At 45.7% G+C, this 27,215-nt stretch overlaps 1 protein-coding gene across 2 annotated transcripts in view; it reads right to left on the bottom strand.

Moving 5' to 3' along the window:
• Nucleotides 1-27,215, bottom strand: part of SNCAIP (synuclein alpha interacting protein) — a 364,836-nt gene that overhangs the window by 152,725 nt on the left and 184,896 nt on the right. For both annotated transcript variants that reach the window (XM_085632668.1, XM_085632669.1), the window contains exon 5: nucleotides 3,120-3,949. In XM_085632668.1, coding sequence (XP_085488794.1) covers nucleotides 3,120-3,949 — 830 coding nt within the window. The remainder of the gene's footprint in view (nucleotides 1-3,119; nucleotides 3,950-27,215) is intronic.

The following is a 27,215-nucleotide window of genomic DNA, read 5'->3' as shown; positions in this document are numbered from 1 at the left end:
AGCGAGTTGAAGATGGGCCAAAGAGCTGTAGGTGAGAATATGGAAGTCTTTTGTGTCTCTCCGACTTCAAAATAACAGGAGGCAAGTCAGAAAGCCCTTTGAGAATACTTGGGAGAAGGCACAGTCCAACTCTCCAACAACTGAGTCAGAGAGAAGCAGGCAGTAAGGGAACAAACAGAAAAACAGGCCTTCCAGATCAGCAGTCCAATTCAGTCCTTTAAGCAGCATAGCAGTTCCTCTGGCAGAGCTTCATTCAAAAGTGTCTGATTTTAAGGGGCCAGAGACCTAGGATGTATACCCCAAAAAGCCTTTGAAGTGGGGGTGACATACAAGCAGCTCTCTGAAGTGCACAGTTTCACCTTTCAGCCCTGTCCCATCTGCTAGGCTATCTATGGGAGGGTAAATCAGCTATTTTTGTGGGGACAAGACACTACCTATTCAAGTGAAGTATTAGCCCCTCCTTTCTATCTTGCCCAGGCAGGGCTATCAGAATGCAGATGTATGTACTCAAGACACACCTATCTTTCCTATGTGAGAGGCTGTCTGAAGGGAATGCACAAAGTGTAGCTGTCCCTAGCTCAGACGTGCATTGGAGACAAGCTGCAAGGCACACAGAGCAGTAAGTACAGAGAAATGTCCACTTTTTTAAAGTGGCATTTCTCAAACACTAAAGTTAAATCCAACTGCACCAGTAAGTAAGATTTATCAATACCATTCCAAACATATGAAACATGAAAAAGCTACTCCTCTCTGATCAGGAATGACAGCTTAAAAGAATTTTAAGGAATTCCCAATGTTAACCTAAGAGAGGGGTAGGCCTCACAGTAGTGAGAAAAGAAATAGGCTGTCTGTCACTTCCAGGACATGCAAGTATATGTCCTATCTTTTACTTACATAGTACCCTGCCCTTAGGGTTAAACAGGGTCTCCATTAGGGGTGATTATATGTAATAAAAGGTGAGTTTTAGGCTTGGCGAGTAGTTTTAAATGTCAAGTCAAAGTGGCAGTAAACTGCACACACATGCATAGCAGTGGCAGGCCATAGACAGGTTTTAAAGGCGAACTCTGAGTGGCACAATCGGTGCTGCAGCCTACTAGTAGCATTTAATTTACAGGACCAGGAAATATGGTACACACTTTACAAGGGACTTACAAGTAAATTAAATATGTAAATCAGGCATACACTAATTACACACGTTTAGAGAAGAAGCAATTGCACTTTAGCACTGGTTAGCAGTGGTAAAGTGCCCTGAGTCCTAAGACCCAGAAAAAGATAAAGCAAAACATGGAGGTCAAAAGCATAAAGTTTGGGGGAAGCCCACCCTAAGGATGACAGATCTAACAACTGCCAAGTTCATTCCTATTATTGGAATACATTTTCGGCTTATCAAATCTCACCAGAAGTTTTGCATGGAAATAAATGAAATACATGGAAATATAGGGTATGTGCTTAAGGCCTAGCAGATTCCCCTGTTGACTGACAATCTGCAGGAATAAGTATGGTGGACACATGTAACAGGATAAGTAATGTGCTTTTTTTTTCTCCACCTAGAAAATACTTTTCCGAGTGAAGCAGTCCCTGTCCTAATAACCACAAAAATAACGAGGTAGAGTGTCAAGGATGCTTTCAACTCCTCCGGGGGATGCTTGTGAAATCCCAAATAGTTAAAACTTGTAGTGCTCACTACCTGACCGCATTGCCAAGCCAGCCCTGCACTAACCGACCTCTCATAGCCCAACCCCTATCCCTACATGTACATGCTTGTTTACTTTCCCAGGTCGTGGTTAGGATTTGGGATTTACTGTTTCAAATGGAGGTTTTAATGCACATACGTCACACTTGTGACCTTTGTAAATCGGATCCTCAATGTTGAAGATTACAAACTGGTTGCAGTGTTTAGATTTCTTTTTCTGGTTGGAATGCTACGCTCTTGCTCTATTTAACCATGATAGTGCTGGAGAGGGCATGTGGCAATACAGCCCTCATTCACAGGCCTTTCAAACTCAGTTTGGCACAGGCAAGACAGACTGGGAACTCATGACCACCGACAGCTGACCCACACACAGCCAGTAGGGAAAAGATGCAAACTTTGAAAACTTCGTCTTTCACAGAACTGGTCTCTCAATGTAAATAACCTTCAAGCCACTGAGAGGGGCTCATTATACGGCCTGAGCCTGGGACACTCCCCTGTGAAAGAAGGCTCTCCAAACCAGCTCCGTTTGCACATGCTATACAGCAACGTACACGTGTCATATTTAAAGCAGTGATGAAAACAGACAGTTGCATGTTTATTGTTTTGAATCAATCGCATATCTATTCACAATGAAATGTGTGCCTATATCCGATTTCGATTTCAGTTTATGTATTTTATCTTTCAGATAAGGTCGAATCTGATAAGTCTGTACTGACTCGGGTGTGAGTCACGCTGCCGGGTGGAGCTAGATAGGAATATGAAATACTTATTATTGAACTGAAGTCCTGTAATGCAGGCTTATCTTCGTGGAAAAGGTGCCCATTCCAAGGACGTCATTGAATCTGTGTTCAGTTGCCAACCTGTACAAAGCTCTAGGACAAAGCGTGGCTGCTCTGCGCCAGCTCTCCTTGTACCCCGTTACTTGGGAAACACATTTTCAGGGTGTCTGATCACGGAGCGGAGCCCAGCTCAAGCCTCTGCGTGGGGCACAGGGCATTCAAAGCATTATCGCAAGCGTCTCCTTGTGAACGCTACCACAAGCCAATGGCGTAAGCACTCCTGAATAATGATGAGCCACAACACAGGGCCCTCTGTTCCCCCTGAAAGAGTGTGACAAGTGGCTGATGCGCTCGGCTCCGAGCTCAAACAAGGGGACTGCAAACTTTATGGCAAGGCACGCTCGATTTACCTAGGTTGACAGGAAGGCTAAAACTACGGACCATTAAATCTGTGTAAGGCTTTTATTAGTTTAACGATAGTACTGCTCGTTGTAATGTCACATAGTACATGCTGTACAACTGATTTCCTTTCTCACTGGTACACTTTACTTTAACAAGTTACAATTTAAATAAAAAACAAAACCTTCTCGCAGCACACTCCGGACACCATGCATGCTTTAACTTACCGCGGGGCCGGTGGGACTTACCAGTAGCGACATCTGCCCTTCCCTCACGACGTTTAGGAGGCTTTTGATCTTCTTGACGTCATCGCCCCGCTCCTCGCTCCAGGTCGTGCTCCCGCCCGGCGGCTCCAGTTTGCCCTCTGCGGCGGCGGCCTGCAGGTGGAACGCCCTCAGGTGGCAGTGCGGCATGCTCGCCTCCGCTTTGGGGGAAGAGCAGCCGAGGAAGCCCTTGCCGTGCGTGTCGGGCTCATGGACTGCGCCGCTGCTCCTGCCGACGGGCTGGGGGAGCTCTAATCCCTCGGCTGAATGCTTGTGCTGATCCAGGACAATGGGTTGTGCTTGTCGCGTCTCGCAGCTTTTCACGGGGGACAGGACACAAAACTGAGTCGAGCCGGCTGGCAGGCTGTCAGTTTTTCCTGCGGGGCACGGTAGGCCTCTAAAGCTGGAGCGTAAACCCGAAGTCCTCTTGTCTGGGGCCACCCGGGGTAAAGTCGCCATCTGTTGGCTGGATTTGAGGTAAGGCACATCCAAGATCTCATCCATGTCCAGGTCATAGTGCTCCAGCTCTCCGAGCACAATGGCCGGCTCCACGCCCTTGTTCTTAAGGCCCGGATCATCTCCGGGGCAGAGCCTGCCAGGCGGCGGCTGCTCCTCGGCCTCACCGCTCTTGGAGTATCCCTCCTTCTCTTCCTTCTGGTCATCGCTCTCATTGCTCTCAGGGTTCTCCGGCTGATGCTTTAATGGAGACACTCTCTTCACTGGCCTGAACTTGCTGTACACATCAGCAATGCCTGTTGGCTTCTGTGCATTTCCAATGAGTGTTGGGACGCCAGAGCTCCAGTTCGTGCTGGAAACTTAAGCAGAAAAAAGTATTAGGAACAAGATACCCGGTTACTCTATTTTTTTGTTCTCTGTTCAATTGAAAATACTACACATAACTCATGCATTAGCTGTCCTATCTAGCCTAGCCATGCCACCTGCTGAGAACGTATGCGGTATCAGGCTGGGAGACTCGCCTGATGCACAGCGTAGATAATACAGACCCATGGGTGGATTGAGGCCCAATTCATTTTCGTAAATTATAGCAAAACTTAAAAACAGTTCCTGTGACAAGGCCTGACAGGAAGAGATGACGTGAACCAGAAGGCTCCAGGAGGTCAAATGCACCCAAGCAACAGGTACCTAATGCGGACAAAATCACACAATTCACAAGTTGACAGAAACATTCAGTAAATATTAGTAGTAAATGTTATACGAATAACACCTATATAGATGGTAGATGACTAACATGCATAGCTCCTTTTATGCTACCGTCACCGGTGAAGAGTTAAAAAGACAGTCTCGGGATAAGGTGAAAAAAAGTATGTCAGACTGCAACAGCACTTGAACTTGGCCTAGGAAATGTGCCACAGTAAACACATAAGGAGGTTGACATCGGACCACAGTGCAGCCTTCTAGACTCACTGGAAATACTGTATTTCTACTGATATGGGTAACAAATGCAACAAGCTGGTTAGATGCATGATAAAACCCTCTTTGCTAAACCTTGCATCTTCTACCCCACGTCAGAACCGATACACAGTCCATCTAATGGCACACTGACGTAACCAGTTAGCTTACTAAACCAGCCAGAACAAACACCAAATGTAACCCCTCTACACACCACCACACTAACTTAAGTTAATTTGCAGGTCTAGGAAGACACGGAACACAATTCTAAGTCTGCCACTGTGCTCTTTTCTAGAGAGACCCCAGACACGCGACCTCCAATGCACTCCAGACACCGAATATTTTCTTTAAACAAACCAACCATTTACAACAGCCTCTCCCAAGTGAAAACACCAGCAAGCATACCAAAACTGTCCCCATAAATGGTTTTCACCTCACTGCCTGTGGAAAGGCAAGCAACACAAACAGGTTTCCAGTGCAACAGGAACACCACATCACTGCACAACTCGCAACCACCTTCTTAAGCCACTAACTTTAACTGCTAACAAAATCCCATTTCAACTCCTCATTCCAAAATGACCCAAACAAGTTACTTACATCCGGTAACGCCCTATCTGGTATAGTCTCTATCTAGCCGCACATTCCTTACCATAGAATTATCCCCGGGTGTCAGACTGGATCAAGACATTTTTCAAGAGGAGTACACCTGAGCGCCAGTAGGTGGCGTCACTCGGCTACGAGTGGCCGTCATTGGCATTGTCCTTGCCAGAAGTGTCTATATAGGAGCCACCCAGGAGCACTGACGTCAGTTACTTTTTGCAACTTTTAGTGCCAGAAGCACAGAGCCACGAAGTACACGCACCACTGGTGTGAAAAACTAAGGCCTTGAAAGGGGAAAGCCCTGTCACTAGAAATCCATTCGCAGAGCGGGGAGGATGGGTGGGTTGATAAGGAATCGGCTAGATAGATTCTCTACCAGATAAGTAACTTGTTCATCTGACAGAGACTTCAAGCTGCAGATTCCTTACCTTAGAATAGATACCCAACAATATCCCCCCGGACCAATTTCAAACATAGAAGTCCTGCAGGACAGAACAGGCAAAGTGCCCTTTCCTACGGACCATATTGTCCAGACAGTAGTGTTTGGTAAATATGTGCAGAGAAGCCCACATTGCTGCCAGGCAGATATCCAAGATCAGAACTCCACAGGCTAATGTAGTTGTGATAATTTTAGCTCTGGTGGAATGAGCAAGTAAACCCTCATGGTATTGATTCTTAGACATTGTGTAGCAGATTTTGATACAGAGAACGATCCAATGTAAGATGTGTGAGAAGTCGGCCTGGTATATGCTGTCCACTAGCTCTAGTGGGCACCATGGACCAGTCCAAACAACCCTTATTGATGATTAGGTTTAAGACAACCTTTATTGAAAGCTATCCTAGTGGTAGCTATGGAGAGCAGCCTTGAGGCAAAGTCTCGAAGGAATGTAAACAGCTTGGTTTACCAGATTATAATCTCCTGAATGACCACATGAAAAGAGAACCACAAAAGGTATGTATATAAAATATATTAATTTATTTCTAAACACTCTCTACTAACCTCTTTATGAGATTAGAGAGCAAGGCACACAATAATACAGTTATAAAACGACAGTAAATAGCACAATATACAATGGGCCCCAGGGGGGAGACCAAACCATATAGTAAGAAAGTGGTATAAGAACTACGACTTGACTAGACACAGTGCCTAGAGCACGTAGAATCGCTGGGACCCCAAGGAACCACCCAAGGTAGTGACACAGGGGACCTACGGGGGACGTGTGCAGTGTGAGAACACAGCCGCGAGCTCCGTAGAATTCTATGGGAAAGTCGCGTTTGGAATTTTAAAGATTAAGGACACTTAGGAGAGGACTTTGAACAAACCCTTTCAGACTTAGAGGGTTCTAGGGCCAGCACCCACGGGAGCACCGGAGTACTCGTGTTACCTCACCCAGGGAAGCCGGGTGCATAGGTGTCAAATGGTGTCGGGAATAGTCGTCGTTTTCAATGGCTATGTGCTGCTGCCGCGGAAAGGAGAAGTGTCTGGGGACAGAGTCTGGGTCACTTGCCAGTGACCAGGGGTACGATAGACGAATGCCCACCAATGCCGGGTGTTTCATGTGCGAAGAGGTGAAGCTTGACTCCACTGCCACGGGGAACAGGAGGCGTCGACGACGCCCACAGTCTGCAGGCGAGCTGTCCCACGAAGGATGTCAAGTGCTGGGGTGGGGTCGGTGTCCGGATTGGAGACCAACAAGCGGGGAGAGTAAAAAGGCTTCGGTGTGGACCAGCAAGGTCCTGTGGACTCCCCAAGCGATGGAGAGTCAGGGCACATCTGGAGCAACCAGGTAAGCCCGTTGAAAGTTAAAGTACCCTTCTCAGGGACCCACAAGTCAACGGACAAGGGATCACGAAGGGACCTCGAGAGGAATCACTCAATACCAGCCCACGGTCACTCGAGGAGTGTAGGCCAGTAATCTTCGGTGAAATCACTGCTCGGGTCTGGACTACAAGTAGCCCAAAGCACAGCCTCAGGGATCGCCAAAAAGCATATGCTGCTGCAAATGGTCCAGGGTTTCGGGTTGCACCGTCCCCACGAGGGGTTTGGATCTCAGGTTTGCTGAGAGCACGGATCGACCTCGGGGAAGCTTGGAAACCCACCTTCTGTGTTGCAAAATCTTCGGAGTCCTTCAGGAGCTGCGTAGTTGCAAACCAGACAATTGCGTCTTTGGTGTCTGCCTTGCAGGGGAGTAACTCCTTTACTCCAAGGAAGATTCTTCGGTAGATAGTAGAAGTTCTGGGATTCTGTAGCAGAGTTTTGTCCAGGTAAATCTAAAGTCCTGTAGTCGGGGGTTCCTACTTTATACCCAAGGAAGGGGTGGGACAAACTCTGGGGACCCACCTATGGGAGGGTCAGGACAGAGGGGTGACTACACCCATGTCCTTTGTCCAGTTTCGCGCAAGAGCAGGGGCTGTCAGCCCCTGCTACCGGTTTGAGCTGGACCACCAAATGTGCCCCCAGTGCAGACTTCAAAGCACTCTTGGAGTGCACCCACCCAGCCCCAATACACTAAAGCCTGTCTGGGAGGGGGTCACACCTCCCTGTGACAGGGAACCTATTGTCCAGGCCTCCCCTGGCGGAGTTTCGTCCAGCAGCAGGAGGGCAGACTCGTGTCTGTGGCTGGCAGCATTCCTTTTGTGATGCCAGGGCTTGCAAAGCTGGTATTGGGTATACCGGGGCTGTCCTATTTCTCCCTCTAGTAGGGTGGAATCATACTTCCCACACCAGTTATTGGTGTAGAGGTACGATTCCAAGGTGTTTGACACCAAACACAACATGTTTCCAAGCAGCCATTCAAAACTTAGCATTTACTGCAAGGTTATAATGCACTTAAGAGTATATGGTTTGGCGGCATCACAAACAACCCCAGAATAAAGGTTCCGAAGGCTGCAGAGGGGCTCTGCTCATGCATGGGCACCCTCTCACATAAAACCCAGCACCCTGCCTTCAGGATTGATAAGGCCTGCTATAGGGCTGACTGATAGGTTTATATGTGCAGTGATATGGAGAGATATAGAGAACCTAGATCTCAGTAAGGGGTGCATAGACGACCTTACACAGGCTGCTGTAGCAGACCTGTTGTGTCATTTAAAATGGCTTCCCAGGGGTGGCACAATGCATGCTGCAGCCCCTGGTAGACCTCTGGGGTACCTATGCCCTGGGTACATAGTATACCATATACTAGGGACTCATAAGGGTACCCCAGAATCAAATCTGGAGTGTACCTAAAGTACATGTAATCAATTTAAAGGGGAAAGCAGATAGGCTGGGGTCCTGAATAGCAGGATCCCAGCCAGACTAAGTCGAAAACCAGCAACACACCAGGAAAAAAGTGGGGGCAACTATGCAGTCAGATTCCACTTTCCTACAAGATGGTCCTCTTCTGTAAAGCCCATCCTTTCTTTGCTCTGACATACCCCACAAAGAGTTGGTCGTCCACCCAGAACTCTTGCGTGCGATCAAGGTATAACAACAACACTCTTTTTGGGTCCAAACGGTGAAGCTGATCCTCTTTTTCGGAGGGTAAAAAGTATGCAGAGTGATGGTTTGGCCTACGTGAAATGGAGTGGGCACTTTCAGAAGAAAGGAAGCTCTAGTACGAAGCACCAGTTTGTCTGCGTAGATGTTAAGATAAAGAGGCTTGGATGACAAGGCCTAAAGCTCACTGACCCTCTGGGCATACGATATTGCCATCAGGAAGGCTGTCTTGATAAGGAACTTGAGAGGACAGATATGTAAGGGCTGAGACGCACATCAGAAACGTCAAGACAGGTTCCACTGAGGGACAATGAAAGGAGAGAGAGGAAAAACATATGTTGCAATCCCTTCAAAAACCTATGTACAATACAATAGGGGACTGGAAAAGAGATAGTTGGTCAGGCAACCGAAGAAAAGCAAAGATTGCAAACTGTGCCCAGGGCCAAGCCCTGCTGGGCAAGGGAAAGAATGAACAGGAGAACCTGAGAACGGGGGCAGAAAGGTGATCAGTTTGCCTTTCTGTACACCATGCCACAAATTTTGTCCAACGGCAGGCGTAAACCGTCTTGGTAGAGGGATGCCTGGCTGCAAGATGACATCACAGACTTTGGGAGGAAGGTCGAAAGCTATCAACTGTTGCCGCTCAATATCCATGCATGAAGGCAAAGTGTTGATAGGTTCCGGTGGAGAACCCTCCCCTGCTGGTGCGACAAAAGATCCTCCCAAAGGGGCATCCTAATCAGAGGACCGATTGCCATGCTCAACAGCTCGGGATACCAGACTATCCAGGACAAATCCAGAGCCACAAGGATGACTTCGGCCCAGCCGCTCCTGATTTTCTTAAGAACTCTGGGTAGGCGTGGTATGGGTGCAAAGGCGCACAGAAGGCCTGAGCTTCACTCAAGACGAAAAGTGTCTCTGAGCGAGAGCAGTCTTAGAAACTCCAGTGGGCGGAAGTGCTGGAATTGCACGTTCCAGTAAGTGGTGAACAGATCTAACCAACTTCTGAAAGAGACCTTGAACTACCTCTGAATGGAGATGCCATTCATGATCCGAAAGGCATCTTCAGCTGAGTTTGTCCGCTCTTGCATTCAGAGATCCTGCCAGGTGTGGAAACACCAGGGATATGCTCTGCTGTACCAGCCATGTTCGGAGACGCAGGGCCTCTTGACAAAGGGTCCACGACCCCACACAGCCCTGTTTGTTGCAGTGCCACATGGCGGAGGAGTTGTCCGTGAACACCTGCACTAGCCTTCTCTGGATGGAGGTAGAAGGGCTTTCAATGCCAATAAGATCGCTGAGAGCTCCAACAAGTTGATGTGGAGTCTGGATTCTGCAGGAGACCAGAGTCCTCTGATCTCCACCTCTCCCAGATGGTCGTCCCATCCCAGAAGTGATGCATCTCACTACTGTGAGATATGGTTGGGGAAGGGAGAGGGGTCTGCAGCTGACCCAATCGTAGTTTGTTGACCACCACTGCAGATCTTTTGCAGTTTCCTTCAAGATCTGGACCATGTTGGAGAAATTCCCCTGATGATTCTCCCACTGGAACTTTAGGTCACACTGCAGAGCCCGCATATGCCACTGGTATGTCTCACAAACAGGAGCCATGAGGCCAAGCAGCCTCAGAGTCAGTCTCACTGAAATCCAAGATAGAGGCTGAAACATCTGTATCGTCGCCTGAATATCCTGGACTTGCTGTTCGGGGGGGGAAAGGCTCAAAAGTGCACCATGTTCACAATAGCTCCATCGAGAGGCAGTCAGGTGTGACTTCGGTACATTGATAGTGAACCTCAGGGAATGCAGAAGGTCCGGCGTAGTCTGGACTACAGCCTAGGGCGAGCCCGCCGTTGAGATAGGAGAAGACTGGCCCCTTCTGTGGCCACAAAAGGAGCGAAAGGTGGATTGAGGGCGATGAGGGACCATAGAAAGGCCCAAGAACCTAGCAGTAGCCCTGGTGTCAAAGTTCTCCAGCGCCATATCCACCTCGTCTCAGGAGAGAAAGGAGACCTCAACGGGCAAGTGCATGAGTGATGTCTGGATATCACCAGAAAAGACAGTAGTCCTCAACCAGGCATGGCATCACAGGGCCACTGTCGAAGAAACCGCTCTGCCTAATTAATCGGTGGTGTCTAGTCCACGACCAATGGTGAACTTAGCTGCATCCCTCATGTCGGCAACAGCCTGGTAAAGCATGTCCCAGGCCTCCACCGGGACTGTTGGCAGCACCTGCGCAACCATATCCCACAGGGCATGGGAATAGTGGCCCAAAAGGCATGCAGCGTTCACCGACAGCTATGACAGTCTGGTGGAAGAAAACATTTTCTTGCCTAAATTGTCCAGCCTCTTGGATTCCCAATCCATCGGGGCGGTTGAGAATGCACCAGGATTTACATGAGAAGTGGAGACTTGGACAACCAAGCTCTCCGGGGCACGGTGTTTCAAGAGGAATTTGGGGTCCTCCGGAATAGGGTGGTGGCCAATAGTCCTCTTCACAGGAGCCCCTGTGCTGGGCTTGGACCAGGTCCCAAGCAGGACATAAGTAGGTGCTTCACTAAATGGTGGAAGCAGTTCGGAAGGGGGCTCTCCCGGATGAAGCACTTCCATCAAGACGTTAGTCTTGACTGCCACCGAGGGCCAGCTAAGGTCTAGGGCCTCAGCTGCCCTCCGTACCACCATGGCAAATAATGTTCCTTCCTCCGTAGCCACAGTAGGGGGAGAAAGCATGTAATTATCTGGAGAATAATCCAGTCCGCTGGCTTCACCCAGATCTTCACACCAGTCCAAGGAGTCACAAGGCTGGTATACTTAAGGGTCCAGTGACTCCTCCCATTCTTCCGAGTCCCAGTCAATATGAATATGGCTCAGGCTCTGGCCAAGAAGGCATGGAGCCAGTCGGTGTTAGATGACGCCCCTCCAACTCTGTGTCATATTCGGGGATGAGAATGAGGATGGCGCCGCCGGTAGGCGCCGGGAGCATCGGCCTCCGACTGGTGCCGGGGTAGATCGACTTGGCATGACTAGTGCTGATCCAGATCCATCTGTGGAGCCTTGGGGCCCGACTGGCACTGGAGCTGCCAGTGTGGATCCAGAAGGGGCTCCTCCCGAACCTGCGGGGCCTGAAGGCATGCCGGAGGGAAAGGGCTGCTAAAATATGAGGCGCATGGGCTCACAAAACTCTTGTTAATGAGCGAGGGTCGCTTCGGCTCCTGGAAATACGGGGAGTGCAGAGTCGGCCCAGGCGCTGACTCAACCTTGGAGCCAGGCCTCGAGGGATGCTCCTTCGTCTCGTCGGCTGAGGTGAAGACGAAGAGCACTCTGACTTTTTTTTATATTTATGGCTTCAAGACTTACCCGAACGGCTCAATGACTAGAGTGGGATGACAACCTCATACTCTGCAACTGCTTCCGGGACCTCAAGCGTCCAATGTCGATTCCCCAGGGTGCGTCTGGGTGGCATCTATATAGGCATCGCCACGCTGAGCCAAACAACGCCGCCTACTGGTGCAAAGAGGTACTGCTCAAGAAAAATTTACGGATCCAGTCTGATGCCTGGGGATAATTCTAAATTAAGGAATCTGCATCTAGAAGTATCAATCAGATAGAACTAACAAAACAGAATATCTCCTCATCTTTTAACACTATATAGCCTTCCACCTCCAGTCCATTGCAAGCTCCATACATTGGACAAAGAGACCTCCAAGCTTTCAGATGGTATACAGACTATTAGAACCTTAAAGCACACACAAAATATTCTTCACCAAACCCACTATTTCTTCAAGGAATTGGAATAATCTGCAACATTTATGTCAGTCTCATTATTGTAAAGGCATTCATATGTGAGTCTGCACAACTCAAAGTGTCAAACTGTAGACATCCAAAACCATACAACCTACCACATTGTCTACTTTCCCCACCAAGATTGCTTAAATCGCAAAACTGGCTACCTATGACAAAGAGATCCCACTTCAAAATCCTTCAGCTCACACACAAAGAAAGACTCACCCTTTTGACAGCTCATTTAATAATCAAACAGGAACTTTATCACCTCAGTTGTGATCGCAAAGGTACGAAACCCTGTTTAATGCTACAATGGAATACAAAGCATTTAAAATCTTATACGAAATGCATAATATCAACCTTTCAGACTCTGCCAAATTCACTGCACGCTCTCTGTCAATGTGAAGCTTCTGCCCATGTGCCAGTTTCCATCAAAAATGTTATGCCCTAGCCAACGCCGCCACACTCTCTAAAGGGAGTTTTCACCAAAGTAATCGAATTCAGTCTCTTGCCTTACTCCCCGTCACTGTTTAAAGTACTTTGGAGCTTCTCATCTGCTGGTTGTTTGCGCTATACAAAATTTACAATGATGTCGATTCTCATTCCAGAAGCTTTTAAACTTTGCTCTGAAAATCTGTAGTCGCACTTCATATATATGACCATAAAAGCACATATATAAAAACACATAACAGATCAGTATCCTATAAGTTAAATTAGTAAAACATACATCATTGATGAAGCAAACACCATAAATAAATCATGAGGCATATCTTATCACAGAGTTTAGCACCTGTATAATACATTGTAGGAGACCCAAGGCGTTGTACAACCAATAAACTGTCTTGGTGTGTTTGAAACATTTTCCATTTAGACTAGGGCTTAAAACCCGAGATCTGAAAGCAGAGTACAAAGTGCAAAATAGCATAAAGTGCTTGGTTGACTGACTACAAACTCTCACAAGGGCAGCATGGTAATAGAGCAAACCAGGACCCAGTAACAGGAAAAGCCCCAAAAATATAAATTGTGTTGGCTCTAAACTGTAATAAATAAAACCTGTGTTCTGGTGCCTTTATCCACATTAAGTCATGGCTCCATGCCATTACAAGTTGAGAATGGTATATACAATTTCACGGTGACCATATCAAGAGCTTTCATAAATCTCAACTTTTCTTTGTGAGCACGGTTGGTATGAGGGCAAATCTTATCTGTATTCTCAAAGAGACTGCTTAATCCTAGGTCTCGGAGAGTAGTTTTTACATAGTGAATCCAAGAAATAGCTAGCATGTTACTTTGTTTAAAAAAGCCTCCACAATTCTAAGTGCGAAACTCAGCTTCGGTGTGGACCACATTTTAACTCATAAAGAACAGGGGTGCCAGGTCCAGCGTGTCTTCTTTAACACCTAATCCCACTTCATGTTGAGAAGCAAAACTAGATGTGGATCTGGAAAGTCCTAAAAGCCTATTTAAAATCATTCTCAGCTACCTGGAGAGATTTTACAAACGTGTGCCCCCACACACCAGCTCCTTATAAGCCCACAGAGAGGCATTTCCTTTCATATTGCATTGTCAATCCTTAAGGAGGCTTATGTAGCAACTTCTTCACGAATCTTTAGAGTGTTTCACACACCGCCTCCATCGTTTGGGACCTCTGAGTAATTAATTGATCCCAGCTCAAATTGACATTAAATAAAATACCCAAGTAGCTAAGGTTCATTGTTTTCATTATCTATGTTTCTCCAATGAAAATCTTTTACGAGCGGGTATTCTTTGGGCCACAAGTTAAAATTTAAGATTTACTACTATTGACCTTAAGCTTCAGCTCCTGCACAAAACTATTTAGCGGCGTCAGGAGTACAAGTACTTCAAAAGGAATCAAGAGCGCTAATCTAAAATTAAAATAGAAAAGGGGCCAGGATACAGTCCTGTCTCACCCCAGAGGTGACTTGAATAGGGGGCATCTGATTTCTGAGCTGGGAATAACGCACTCTCGTGTTGGCATCTTAATGGATACCTTTTAAAACATTCAGAAAAAGGGGGGTAAACACCTGCGTGGCCCATAATATCCTAGGGTTTGTCTCTACCCACTAGGTCAAAGGCGCAGGAGAGGTCCATTAAAGCCATATGTATGGCACCTCTCCTGGCCTTGACATATTTACCCAATATCAGAGAAAGATTTAACGCTTGCTTAGTTGTGCCCAAACTTCTGCCCAGGCTTCCAAATTCCCCAGAATCACCTGCCTAACATTTTCACAGACAAATCGAGCAACGAAAAAATAAACCAGTAATTTGAGGGGACATTTTTGTCTCTTTTCTTATATATGGGGACTTTAACTGACTGACTTCAAGGCTACATCAGCCCTCCCCAATTATTAAGGCCCGAAAACATTTGTGAGAAGGGGTGCCCAGAATTCTAGGTTATGTTTAAAGATCTCCCCTGGGATCCCACCTGGGCATGATGCCTTTCCTGTCGTGGAATACAAGAGAGCTGTTTGCTATGCCCCCACTGACATAGTTTTTCAAAATTCTACTAGGGGCATAGGAGTGGCCACGGAGTGAGTTCGCAATATTGTAGTTATTTTGGAAATTTCGAGGTTAAATACTTTGGTGAAGTGGTATACCCATTCATGCTCCATTATGTGACAATCTATCCCCGACGGTGTTTTTTCGGTGAAAATGGGCCTGTTCACAAATTCCCAAAAGGCCCAATTATCTTTCAAGGAAGAAACACATTCCAAGTGATCCCAAGCATTAGCTTTTATTCCAGCCTTTATTTTTTCAATTGCTGCTTTGTAATTTCTTCTAGCTACTCTCACTGGGTCTCGTGGAATGACGTTAGTTACATTTTTAAGACTTTATAACTGTTTGTGCATTCCAAATTAAACCATGCCTGTGCAGGACGAATAATCCGAGGATTATCAATCAGTTACATATCAGAGACTGATTTGAAATCTCTGCAGAATTGTGACTAACCACATTGAATAAAATGTTATTAGGATCAACATGTTGTCATTTTCTGCATACCCCTTTGTTGGAGGTATATGTTAGAGACGGAGTCTTTCTGGGAGTAGTAGGGGCTAGATGTGCAAAAGCAAGAGTGAAGGTAATAGGATAATGATTGCTAAAAGGGGAGGTACGGACCTCGTGATTTTTCAGCAACAGGACCAGGTCATCTGACACTAAAATGTGATCAATAATGCTGCCTTTTGCCCCTCCCTACAAACGCTGGCGTAGTCACAGAATTATCAGCCCCTAAGACCGTCATAAAGGACAGATTTTTTATTAGTATTACTCTTGTGAGTGCTTCTCCATACGCAGAGTGTGAAAACTGTCCAACGGGGTCACTGCCCATTAGTAATTCCACAAACATGATTCTGGCTAAGACAGCATTTGGTTATGTTAAAATCACCTGCCCATAACAGAGAAACACAGTTGGGCTTTTTTTCCATTAAATCGGAAAGAGTGAGCTCCAAGTCGTTGATGATACCAACTGGTTGAGTGACGAAGATTATATCTCCATTATCATTTGGGGCTTGCTTTATATTGTCCAACGGACTCAGCCACAGACTTGGAGCTAAGGGGGACTCTAGTTTTGAAGGACTTGAAGTAAATAACAGAAAATTGACTTGGTAGTACCACTTGAATTCAATGAGCGATTTGGCCTTGATCAACCCAGTCTTGTGTTTCTGTAGGACTTCATCAGCCAACAAATCAAACACGTTATTTTCATCGAAGTGGAACATGACTTTCTTCTGGGCCTTCAGCTTAATTTGTGAGAATGGTTGCCTGATCATGGAGTGACTGGTGTTCATGGTCCTGTGATAAGTACTGATGAGGACCCAGAAATCATCAGTTTCTGTTTCACAGCTTCTTTGCCCAGATTAAGAATGAACCTCTGCTCATTCCGAGCAGTCTGAGAAGCAAGGAGTACTGGTTGAAATTGTGACGATGAGGCAGCCCAGAGCTGGCCTTCAGAAAAGTGGCCATCACATCAAACTGAGTGGAGTAAAGGCAAAGTTTAAACTGTCTTTGGAAGCCTTGAACTGGTTTTCCAAGGACTTTGAGGATAGAGGTCTTGGAAAATGATTTTCTGCAGATGGCATGAGAATCTTTGAAAATTAGGGGATCAGTGGCTGGGCTGGTGACGTCTTTGGTGGAAGAGGTGTTGCCATCCATGCACAGATGCACTCATTCGCCGGAAAGGTTAGGGGGGCGGGGGAGGGGGGGACGTCAATGGTCAGCACTTTTATAGCCTTGGCAGTGACAGCAAAGAAAGGCCTGATTGGTTGCCTGTACCGGTCTCCAAGGCCTTCCAGAAAGGCTCCTCCCAAGCATGTTCCTTTAAGATGAAGATGTCGGAGAGAATGATGGAAATCATTTGAGTCTGCAGTCCTTGCTGGAGTGCTTGAGATTGTGATTGGGAGCGGCACTTGGACCACAACTGCAGGTAAACAAAAGGGATTAGCATCTGTGGCTGGACCTCAGGCACTGGAAACTGCAATAAGGTAGGTGGGAGTTTTACCAAGGATGATGGAAGCTTAAATGGGTATCTGAAGAGCTGCATCAGCAATTAGGCTGAGGTATAAAGCGACTCCCCAGCCATCCATCATGTTCGACGAGCATTTAAAAAGAAGTCTGAGCTGAGTATGGTGAACAGCATTGTTGAAAAGCCTGGACTTGGGTGCAAGGGGAGCTGGGTGGTGTTTACAACTGGTGGTCGTCCAGCTATTCCTGATCTGATGGATCAGACACACCTGACTTAACCACCATGGAGGTCGCTAACCACAGGGTGAGGCAGACTGGGAAAAGTAAAAAAAAAGACTACGTCCAAAGACGGACCACCAAAATCAGAAGTGACTCTAGTGGACCAGCAACAATGACTTGCTCCTCATCTGGACTGAAGATGTGTGTGGCAGGATAACTGTGCCTCCAGTGCAGTTGAAACCTTCCAACAAAACGTCTGCAGTTAGGTGCAGAGAGACTAGTTAGCAGGAGCCATTCCCTCTCCCTGTCGCCCTTTCTTTTTGTTCCTCCTGTACTTCAGGGAGGACTGACAACATGCTTGATCACTGGATTAGGCTTGACTCTTGCACTTTTTTTCCAGAAGGCACTACACTCACTGACAGTTTTGTTCACCCTCTCAAATGTCACATGCACAGCATGGGAAATATGCTCAACCAAAGGGGAGAAGGAGTCAGGGGATGGACTTTCCTGGTCAGCTGGCCAGGGGATGGACTTGCCTGGTCACTCTAGGGGCAAGTCTCTAGGGTCATAAGAGCAAACAGAGGTTTGGTCTCCAGACCCATGCTCAGAGAGGAAAATGTGATCAGTATCTTAGTGACATGCTCAACTTACGGTGCAACATCGACTTAAGACTTCCACATCAGGAAGATTAGCTGGGCTAGGCTTCACAGTGCAATGGAGTCTAATGAGACAGAGTGGGTTTGGTCCCTGAAAGGCCCTCAGCTCCCAGGTACCTGATGCCTTTTCCCTCGACCCGACAACTGAATTTACCTAAACAAGCCATATTGCACTGTGGGGAAAATGGTGTTACAAAAGTGCTTTAATTCCCCCAAGAGTTACTTGCTCATCTTGAGCAGGGCTGTTGAGGGTAACTTCCTCAGGAAAGTCCTTGGCTGTGAGCTTTGCCATTTCAACAGTAGAAAGGTATTCAGTACCATGACCCTCTGGCAAAGACCATGTACTTAACTTGTGGCTCTTCCTTCTAATGATGGAATCCAAAGTCTGAAGTGGGAATTGGTCCACCGTTACTCTACATGCAAGCCCGGTAGTTATAAATAGAACTAGTACCAATGGCAACACAAATAATGAAGGTATCCATCAAAACAAATGGTACCAAACAAAGAAAGTTAAGCAGTGGTTATGCAGGTCAACTGCTGCCAATGTAACAGGCACAACACAGATAGCTTAAAGCCGGAACAATGTAGCCCAATCTACACAAGATCAAGAATAATGGATCAAAAAACAAAACAAAAGATCTCAAAAGGAAAAAAAGGCACCAAGAATATGGAAGCTAGACCTGGCTAAGGAATTCAATAAGTGTAAAAAAAAAAAAAAAAAAAGACCAGCCATGATGCAAACTACTCAAACAAAAAAGGAACTGGCAAGAGTAAGGATATGCAAACGGATGGGAAAGCACAGTACTGCCTCACAAGATTGTTTACAGCTTTGTAACTTGTTTCAATTCTTGCCAGTAGGTGACAAATATACCAGAAACCTGACAAATGGAAGGATGCTGGTAGTAAGAGTATGAAAATCAAATTGGCCCGTGGCTAAAAGTGGTGTCATAATCTGTGCAGAAATACCCGATTTCTCCAATTTATGGCCTTAATCTGGAAATTTGAGGAAACTGGTTGGAGTGATTATAGGAGATCTAAATGGAAGGATGGGCTGCACGAATCAGGCCAGCAGGAGGCAGTTTGCATGCTAACTCTATAGGCCTGTTCCAAAATATGATCCTTACGGTTCCCTCCAGGATTACGGAAGCCTCAAATGACTGAACGCCTCTTCGAGATTCCATTGAGAAACTATTGATATTCACCATTCAGAAGTCCATAAATGAGGACTTTGGGGCTTTACACTAGGAATCACCCACTCCCTTCAGCCACCTCTATGTGGGTCAAGGACCCGAGGAAAATATGTGCCGTTTTAGCATTTCTTTGGCGACACTGGTCTCATTCCATGAGGAATACACAAATAAGGAGAACATTGAAACTGAAGCAAAGAAAGGATTCCCTGAAGGCCATGGTGTAACGGAAGCTGTGCAACCAATAACTTGTAAGACAAACTGTGGTGGCAAGGAAGTGATGGGAAGACACTGTACATGAAAGGACACAAACGGACTGTACACGCAGATGAATGGCTAGCACAAGAGCCCCATTCTATGAATGCCTGTAAAATGGGAAGGCACAGGATTAAAAACTAAACATAATAGCAGTACCTGTAGCAGCATCTCAACTGTCCAGTCCGCTCAAGATCAAAAGAAGGGATAAACAGGGTAGCTAATTAGGAGCTGGTTTTAACACCTCTGGATTAAGGAACGATCCCAACAGCATGAACCCAAGCCAGGAAATGAAGACAAAATAGAATGGCCCTTATCAAGTAGCAAAGAAATTCCCATTCTTAGCTGGGGAGAAAGATTCAACCTACACTCCCTGATATCTCTACAGAGGAAGTTACAGGAGGCGCTGGCAACCAATAACAATGAGGAATACTCGTTTATTCAGGCGAAGTAAGAAAAGTACGAACACTTGTCACATTGGACAACATTAAGCTACCAAGAGGAAGAATAAATCCAAGAAAAAAGTGGCCAAACTAAAGAGGTTTTAAGTGACTCCTTAGGTGTTTAACACAGAATGGTGACCTCAAGGAAATATTCAGAAGATACATAAAAAAAAGTCAGAAAGTGGAACTAGCATTGGTAAATGCATTAGGTTTCACCTACGTGATTAATAATAAGCTGGTTTTGTTGTACGTTATAGCTTGCTGAGTAGTTATACAATATAAGTTACAGAAAGTCTGGTAAAGAGTTATGATTTGTTTATGTACAAAAAGGCAATATATTGTGCTATTACTAGTGGTATAGTGCAGGAAAGTAATAGCAACATTTTGAAAAATGAAAGAGGGAAATAATATATAAATTGTTGTAATAGCAATATTATGTGCTTAGAGAAGTCTGACAACTTCTGGGGCTTGGTGCCACTGCACCTGCTGCACCATTCAAATCATGCCCCTAGTGGCTGCAAAATAACTGCATTTGTGACTACCTGTTCAGTAGTAAAATGTAGCAATATTTAGTTTTTAGAGGAGTTATGACAACTTTTGGCCCCGGTGCCGCTGCACCATTCAAATCATGACCCTATTGCCTGTAAGTTAACTGCACCTGTAACTGCCTGTTTGGTAGTAAAATACTGCAATATTTGGTGCTTAGAGGGGTTCCTAGAGCTTTGGGCCCCGGTGTCACTGCCCCTGCTGAACCATTGAAACCATGACCCTAGTGCCTGCAAGGTAACTGTACTTGTGAATGCTTATTTAGTAGTTAAATTGAGCAAAATCTGGTGTTTAGAGGTGTTCTGACAACTATTACTATTACACCTGCAGCACCAGTGAAATCATGGCCCTAGTACCTGCTAGATAACTGCACTCGTGACTGCCTGTTTAGTAGTCAAATGTAGCAATATTCTGCGCTTAGTGGAGTCCTAAGAGCTGTTGGCCCCGGTGCCACTGCACCTGCTGCACCATTCAAATCAAGCCCCTTTTAACTGCAAGGTACCTAAACTGTGTCTGCCTGTATAGTAGTCAAATATAACAATATTAGGTATTTAGAGGAGTTCTGACAACTTTTGGACCTGGTACCACTGCACATGCTGCACCATTTAAATCAAGCCCCTTAATTGCAAAGTAACTTCAATTGTGACTGCCTGTTTCGTAGTAAAATATAGCAATATTAGGTGTTTAGAGGAGTTCTGACAAACGTTTGGCCCGGTGCCACTGCACCTGATGCACCATTCAAATCATGACCCTAGTGCCTGAAACAAAACTGCACTTGCGACTGCCTGTTTAGTTGTAAAATATATCATTAAACAGTGTTTAGTGCGGTGCCTGGAGCTTTTGGACCTGGTGTCACTGCACCCGCTGCACCATAGAAATCATGACCCTGTCGTCTGCAGAATAACTGCACGTGTGACTGCCTGTTTAGTTGTAAATATATCAATTTTAGGTGTTTAGTAGGGTGACGAGCTTTTGGTCCTGGTGTCACTGCACCATTGAAATCATTACCCTGTTATCTGCACTTGTGACTGCATGTTTAGTTGTCAAATATAGCAGCATTATGTGTTTAGTGGAGTTCTGACAATTTTTGGGCCCGGTGCTACTGCACTTGCACCATTCAAGTCATGACCCTGTAGTCTGCAAGGTAACTGCACTTGTGGCTGCCTGTTTAGTAGTAAAATGTAGCATAGCTCTTGTATATTAACTATATTTTTAACACGGAATGTTTATTACAACATTTAGAATTTGATCATAATGGCCAAATAGATTAATCTGATAAAGCCTACAACAAGCAAAGAAAGGTTCTGCGGCATGAATAGGAAATGTCGCAAACGTCTTAATGCTAAAGCATCTGCTTTACACAACTAAGTAATAAAAAGAAAGCATTCCAGCATACTGTTAGAAGCTGTCTGCCTTTTCCCTGGGAAGAGATCTTATCTTGACAGTGAATGGGGCTTAAACAGTGTGAACAGCTTTAGTACAAGTATTGTAAATGCGTGCAGCCAGGTGAAGCGAACAAACAAAAACCCACTCAAAAGCGAATGAACACAAGCATTCGGCATTGGGGACGGATAAGGGCCTCCCCCCACTCTTAAGCTATATTAAATACAAGTGGAAGCGCAAGCACAGCGCAAGCGCTGTGCAGGAGAAACCTAAAAACTGCAAATGTTCCAGCCCTAAAACAGAGGTTAGAACCAATCCGATTACAAACTTGTGCGAGGGGTAAGTGAGTGGAAGCGGCAGCAGGCATGTACTAAGAGTAGTGGATTAGCAGTTGAACCGATATGTGGTTGAGGATTTTATTTTTTTAAGGCTTTTCTACGAAATATCATTAATATGTGAAAGTTACTGTATTCTAGACATTGTACGCTCTTCTCTTTCCATCTCCCACTTGTCCCCTTCAAGGGAAAATGAAGTTTTAGGAAGGGCTTTATTTAAAGGGCTGTAATAGAACTAAACAATGTATACAAAAGCGCTGCAATGCAACAAAAAGTGAGCAGAAATTATATAGAATTTATTCCATGCATGCATACGTTATAAGGTTCTAAAATATATTTTAACAGAGAGAAGACTGGTGGGCGGAAGGGGGGGGACTGCTAACATCTTTTATGCTACTTTATCAGTCTTGATATGGAGGATAATTTGCAATATCAACAAGTCATCGTCCAAGATATCCACCAGCAACAGCGATGCAAACCTACAAGTGCCGTCCACGAAAGACCACCAGAATCAGTCACCGCAACCCCCACCCCGATGAAAAACACATTTCCTAGTTCTTCATTCGGATGCTTAAATAAGGAATTGCTCTCGCGTGCACCCATATTACTTCCTTGCCCGAGATTTTGTTCAGTGGCAGTATTTGCGAACTGTAAGGGTGGTAATAGAGAATACTCTAGGAAACAGGCTGAACAAGTCCATCTTAATGGTTTTACCGCAAGGAACACAGTTCTGCCGCTCGGTTACATAAGCTAGTCCCATTAAATCACAGCAAACACTGGATTTAGATCCAAACAAGTTTCAGAAGTCAAAAAGAACAAGCCGGATAAAAAAACAAGCATTGGCATAGCCAATAGGTCTCGCCTTTGGGACCTTGTAAGTGTTTAGCCATGCAACAGTTGTTGTTGCACCAAAGAAATTGTACTGCATAAATAAATACTTATAAGGTCCCAAAAGCGAGACCTATTAGCTATGCCAATACTTGTTCTTTGTAAAGAAATAGATGCTGGTTTCTATTTCTTTACTTTTGCTATAATCGCGGCACAGGCGCTTTATTTTTAATATTAAAAGTAAAGCGCCGGTGCCGCGATTATACCAAAGGTAAAGAAATAGAAACAAGCATCTATTTCTTTACAAAGAACAAGTATTGGCATAGCTAATAGGTCTCGCTTTTGGGACCTTGTAAGTGTTTAGCCATGCAACAGTTGTTGTTGCACCAAAGAAATTGTACTGCATAAATAAATACGTATAAGGTCCCAAAAGCGAGACCTATTAGCTATGCCAATACTTGTTCTTTGTAAAGAAATAGATGCTTGTTTCTATTTCTTTACCTTTGGTATAATCGCGAAACAGGCGCTTTATTTTTAACATTAAAAGTAAAGCGCCGGTGCCCGATTATAGCAAAAGTAAAGAAATAGAAACAAGCATCTATTTCTTTATAAAGACAAGTGGCAGAAGAATGGGCTGGAAAAAGGGGGATAACAGGAAGGGCAAAGCATGAAGGTGGAGATACTGGACTGTGAAACGAGGCAGGTGAGGACTGTTCTTGGCATATCTTGATGTAGCGCCTTCATGAAGTACAGTATCCGTGATGGAGACATATGGCGGCTGCGCGCGTTCACGCGCACTTGCATGCAGGCTTTAGGCCAGCGGCTGCAGCACTTTGAAAATCCCCTTACAAAAATTCGAGCAACAGCGCATGCGCTGTTCCAGGCTCGACCTAACTGTTGCAAGAGCACAGTATTCCCTTCACTCCAAGGAGGTGGGGGAAGGGCGTGGGGGAGGAAGGGTATGTGGTTATGGACACGTTGGTCTCGTTAATGTTTCCAAGATTCTTAACAAACATTAAGATTACAAATGTTATGAAGGAGGTTCAGTAAGCACATGGTACTTTCAGAAACTTGAAAGGTTTGCAAAGAGCCAGAGTTTACTATAGCATGCCCTTTTGTTCGAGTAATGCAGGAATACAAGCTGCACTAAATAAACTCTCGTGAGAGCCAAAATAACTTTCCCACTGACAGCAGGCACAGATGTAGTTTTAGTGGATTTCAACTCAGCCGATGAACATGGAAAACATGCCTACGGCTCAGCGTAGTGCTGGAAAAGACTGGTGAATAGTTAAATTGTTAAAACGTCTTCTTTTGTTCTGCAATTAAAGTTGGCAACGTATTTTTCAAACTTACAAGTGCCAATATAAGGTGTGATTTGAAATTCTTCATGCAAACTGGAGAGCCGAGGCCACAGACTGAATTTAGAGACATTTGAATAAGTCTCTATGAAGCTTTTAGTATCAAGTGCGGTGAACTAAGTAAGATGCCCTTTCTGCACTATGGTGGCAGTGCCTTTCTGGGACTCTACTGAAAAGTAGGACGTGCCTCGATCAACTCTCGCTAACAGTACGATGTTGTGGTTATGACACTAAACAGGCCACACTGCACGTCAGCATTTGACTAGTACTGCGGATTGCCTCAACGCAGTGTTTCTATTGCTGTGTTTTCCTTTTCTTCTCATGGATTCTTAGTAAAGAATTATTTTGGAGCAGGCCAATCTTGAGAACTGTACAGCAATTGACCAAGACTGTGTGCGCGTGTAGATGTTAAAAGATGGATTTGATTGTTTTTAAATCAGACTAAAGGCCTTTCTAAACTTAGCAGCCCTTACCATTGGCCTTCTCTACCGCCACCATATGCTGCCTCACACCCCTCTCCGTCACCATCACACATCCACTCTACCTTAGAGGTATCTAGGTGGAGATCTGTCTGCCTTCTAGGTGCTCATACAAATATCAAAGTGACCCAGAGCCTACAAGAGGGGTCATTTGCTACTGTGCCTATGTTAAATACGTTTGTGTAGCAGGCAATTTAAATGGCATTTTGGCACTGATGGGTATCTTGGTTTGCGTTGCATTCTCCATCGGTTCTAGGATTCTTCCACAGTTAGGGAGTGAGGGGAAGGGAGTGAGGGGAAGGCAGAGGGGATAAGCAGATGGTGCAAATCGCCATGAAAAAAAATGACACAAATGGTTTACTGTCTGCAACTCTGATCTAAATATCAAACTATAGAAAAATTAGTTTTAAGATATATTACTGGATTGTGAGGGCAAGTTCTATGCCACGTGGACAGCATTCTACCTGCAGAACAACCAGGCTGGTGTTCTGTAACTACTCTGCTGTCACTGACCTTCTTGGCTAAAAATACCCTTCAGGTCAATACAAAACGCTACTGCTGTCTGGACGACTGCTCCACAGAATCCTGTCAGGTCGGTCACAATTGCCTCTGGACTAAAGTGAGCATTTCGCCTTGCAAATCAGTCTACATAATTGACGAAAGAGTTGTGGCCTGGCTCATGACTGGTTTTATTTATCCCTGCCAGATTTGATTTCCGTTTTGAAGGAAATTCACTGCTTCCCTACTAAACATGGCCATCGAAGTTTATCACTTCTTAAGTACGTGGATGATTCGGTCCTTTTTAGGTCTCGGCTAGCGTAGGCTGCGCAGACATGCGCAGTCTCGCTGGCGAGATTTTATGTCTTTGGGTAGCTTTCACTAGCGGGGTTTAAGCCCCGCCCCTCTTTTACATTGGCTGGCGTCACCGTTTATGCTAAACGGTGGCCAGCCATTGGAAAAGAGCTTCCAGTGACGTACACTTTTCTCTTTTAGAGCCGTCCCAGTTGGACTGGCTCGTCTGACTTCCTGCTGGCGTAAAAGGTTTCTTATCTTCTTTATGGGGCCAAACACATGGCCTCATAAAGACAAGAAACCTTTTAGCAGGCAAGGCCGTCCAAGTGGGACGGCAGAAAAAGGCGACAAAAACGTCATGGCGAACGCGTGTTATTTTCTTACTGTCACGCGCTATGTCACTGTAATCCGTGATTTATCTGCAGGGAGTCCTTCTATGCCACACACAAGCATCTTCATGGCATTTTGTGCCACAGCAGTCGTTCCTAAACATCTCTAGCTTCCTTGCGTGGAGACAGTACAAGCAATTTCCGGGCATGTAAGATCCGCAGAGCTGTGTTTTTTGTCTTGCAGTTTTATATAGCTCGAACTCAACCCGGAGGTATCATGGCGCTTTACACGAGCACCAGCTGTTGCAGACGGGCACATCCATGTTTTGTTAGGCGCGGGGAGATGAAGTGATTTGCCCAGAATCACAAGAGGTTGAGCCGCAGAGACTCGAACCTGGTTACCCAGCTTCGAGGTCATATGCTCTAACCGTTAGGCCACATCTTAAGGAGTCCAGCCTGCAGGGACAGGGGCCCCTGTACTTACACTCCAGAGTGTGTCACTCCTGGGCGTGTCACTCTTAAGTTTGTCAGTCCTGTGTGTCTCTCCTGAGGTTATCACTCCTGGATGTATCACTACTGGGTGTCATTACTGAGGGTGTCACTCCTGAGTGTGTCACTGGGGCGTGGGGAGTGCAAACAACCCCGTACTGGTCACCATGTTCTATTTGTATGCGATGCTTGTTTAAACCCGAGAGGCACACTTCACACGTACTGTAATGTACAAACTACGCACAATCCGTCATGCTCAGTCTTCTGAATGAAAGGCAGCTACCGTTGAATAAATAAACACTGATCGTGTCTCCCAGCTGTATCACATGCAGACCCCACAGAGGGCGTTGCTTCGACGTGCACCCTCCGAGCTTTGTAACACTCACTTGCAGCCTCCGACTCTGTACAACTCCAGAGCCACACACCTATTCCTATGTGTACCTCTCCTCTGTCCCCGGCCATACGCTTTCTCAGCGTACTGAAACTCCCCTGGATGTCTAGCTCCTCTTTACTCCTCTTGGTGCTATGTCGTATGCTGCAGGCACAGTGCTGCGAGGTGAACAAGGGAGGGCGCCTCATTTCCTCACAGCTGTGATCGGTAGCAATCTGAGTATGTCAGGCATGTGAGGAGGGGCACCGACCACCAAAAAATACAATAATTCAGTTTTAAATGCAAGCCTGCAGCTGTTCCACAACTACAACGTGTCAACAACATCGGTAGTCATAGGCGCACTGTTGACACATTCTGTAGTGTGCACACCACGCACACACTTGACACGTACTGTAGTGTACACACCACACACACACACACACACACACACACACACGACACGTACTGTAATGTACAAACTATGCACAATCCGTCACGATCAGTCTTTTGAATGAAAGGCAGCTACCGTTGAATAAATAAACACTGATCGTGTCTCCGAAGTCCGCGCTCGGCATTACTCACAGTGAGGACTCTAGAATCTTCCTTTCAGAAACTGTTGCTAAGCTCGAAACTGCATTAGGTACGCCTTCTGTGTTGTGTAC

The sequence above is a fragment of the Triturus cristatus genome, chromosome 2_1 (genome assembly GCF_964204655.1).
Source record: "Triturus cristatus chromosome 2_1, aTriCri1.1, whole genome shotgun sequence".
Taxonomy (NCBI): domain Eukaryota; kingdom Metazoa; phylum Chordata; class Amphibia; order Caudata; family Salamandridae; genus Triturus; species Triturus cristatus.
This window is presented reverse-complemented; position numbering and strand designations above follow the sequence as displayed.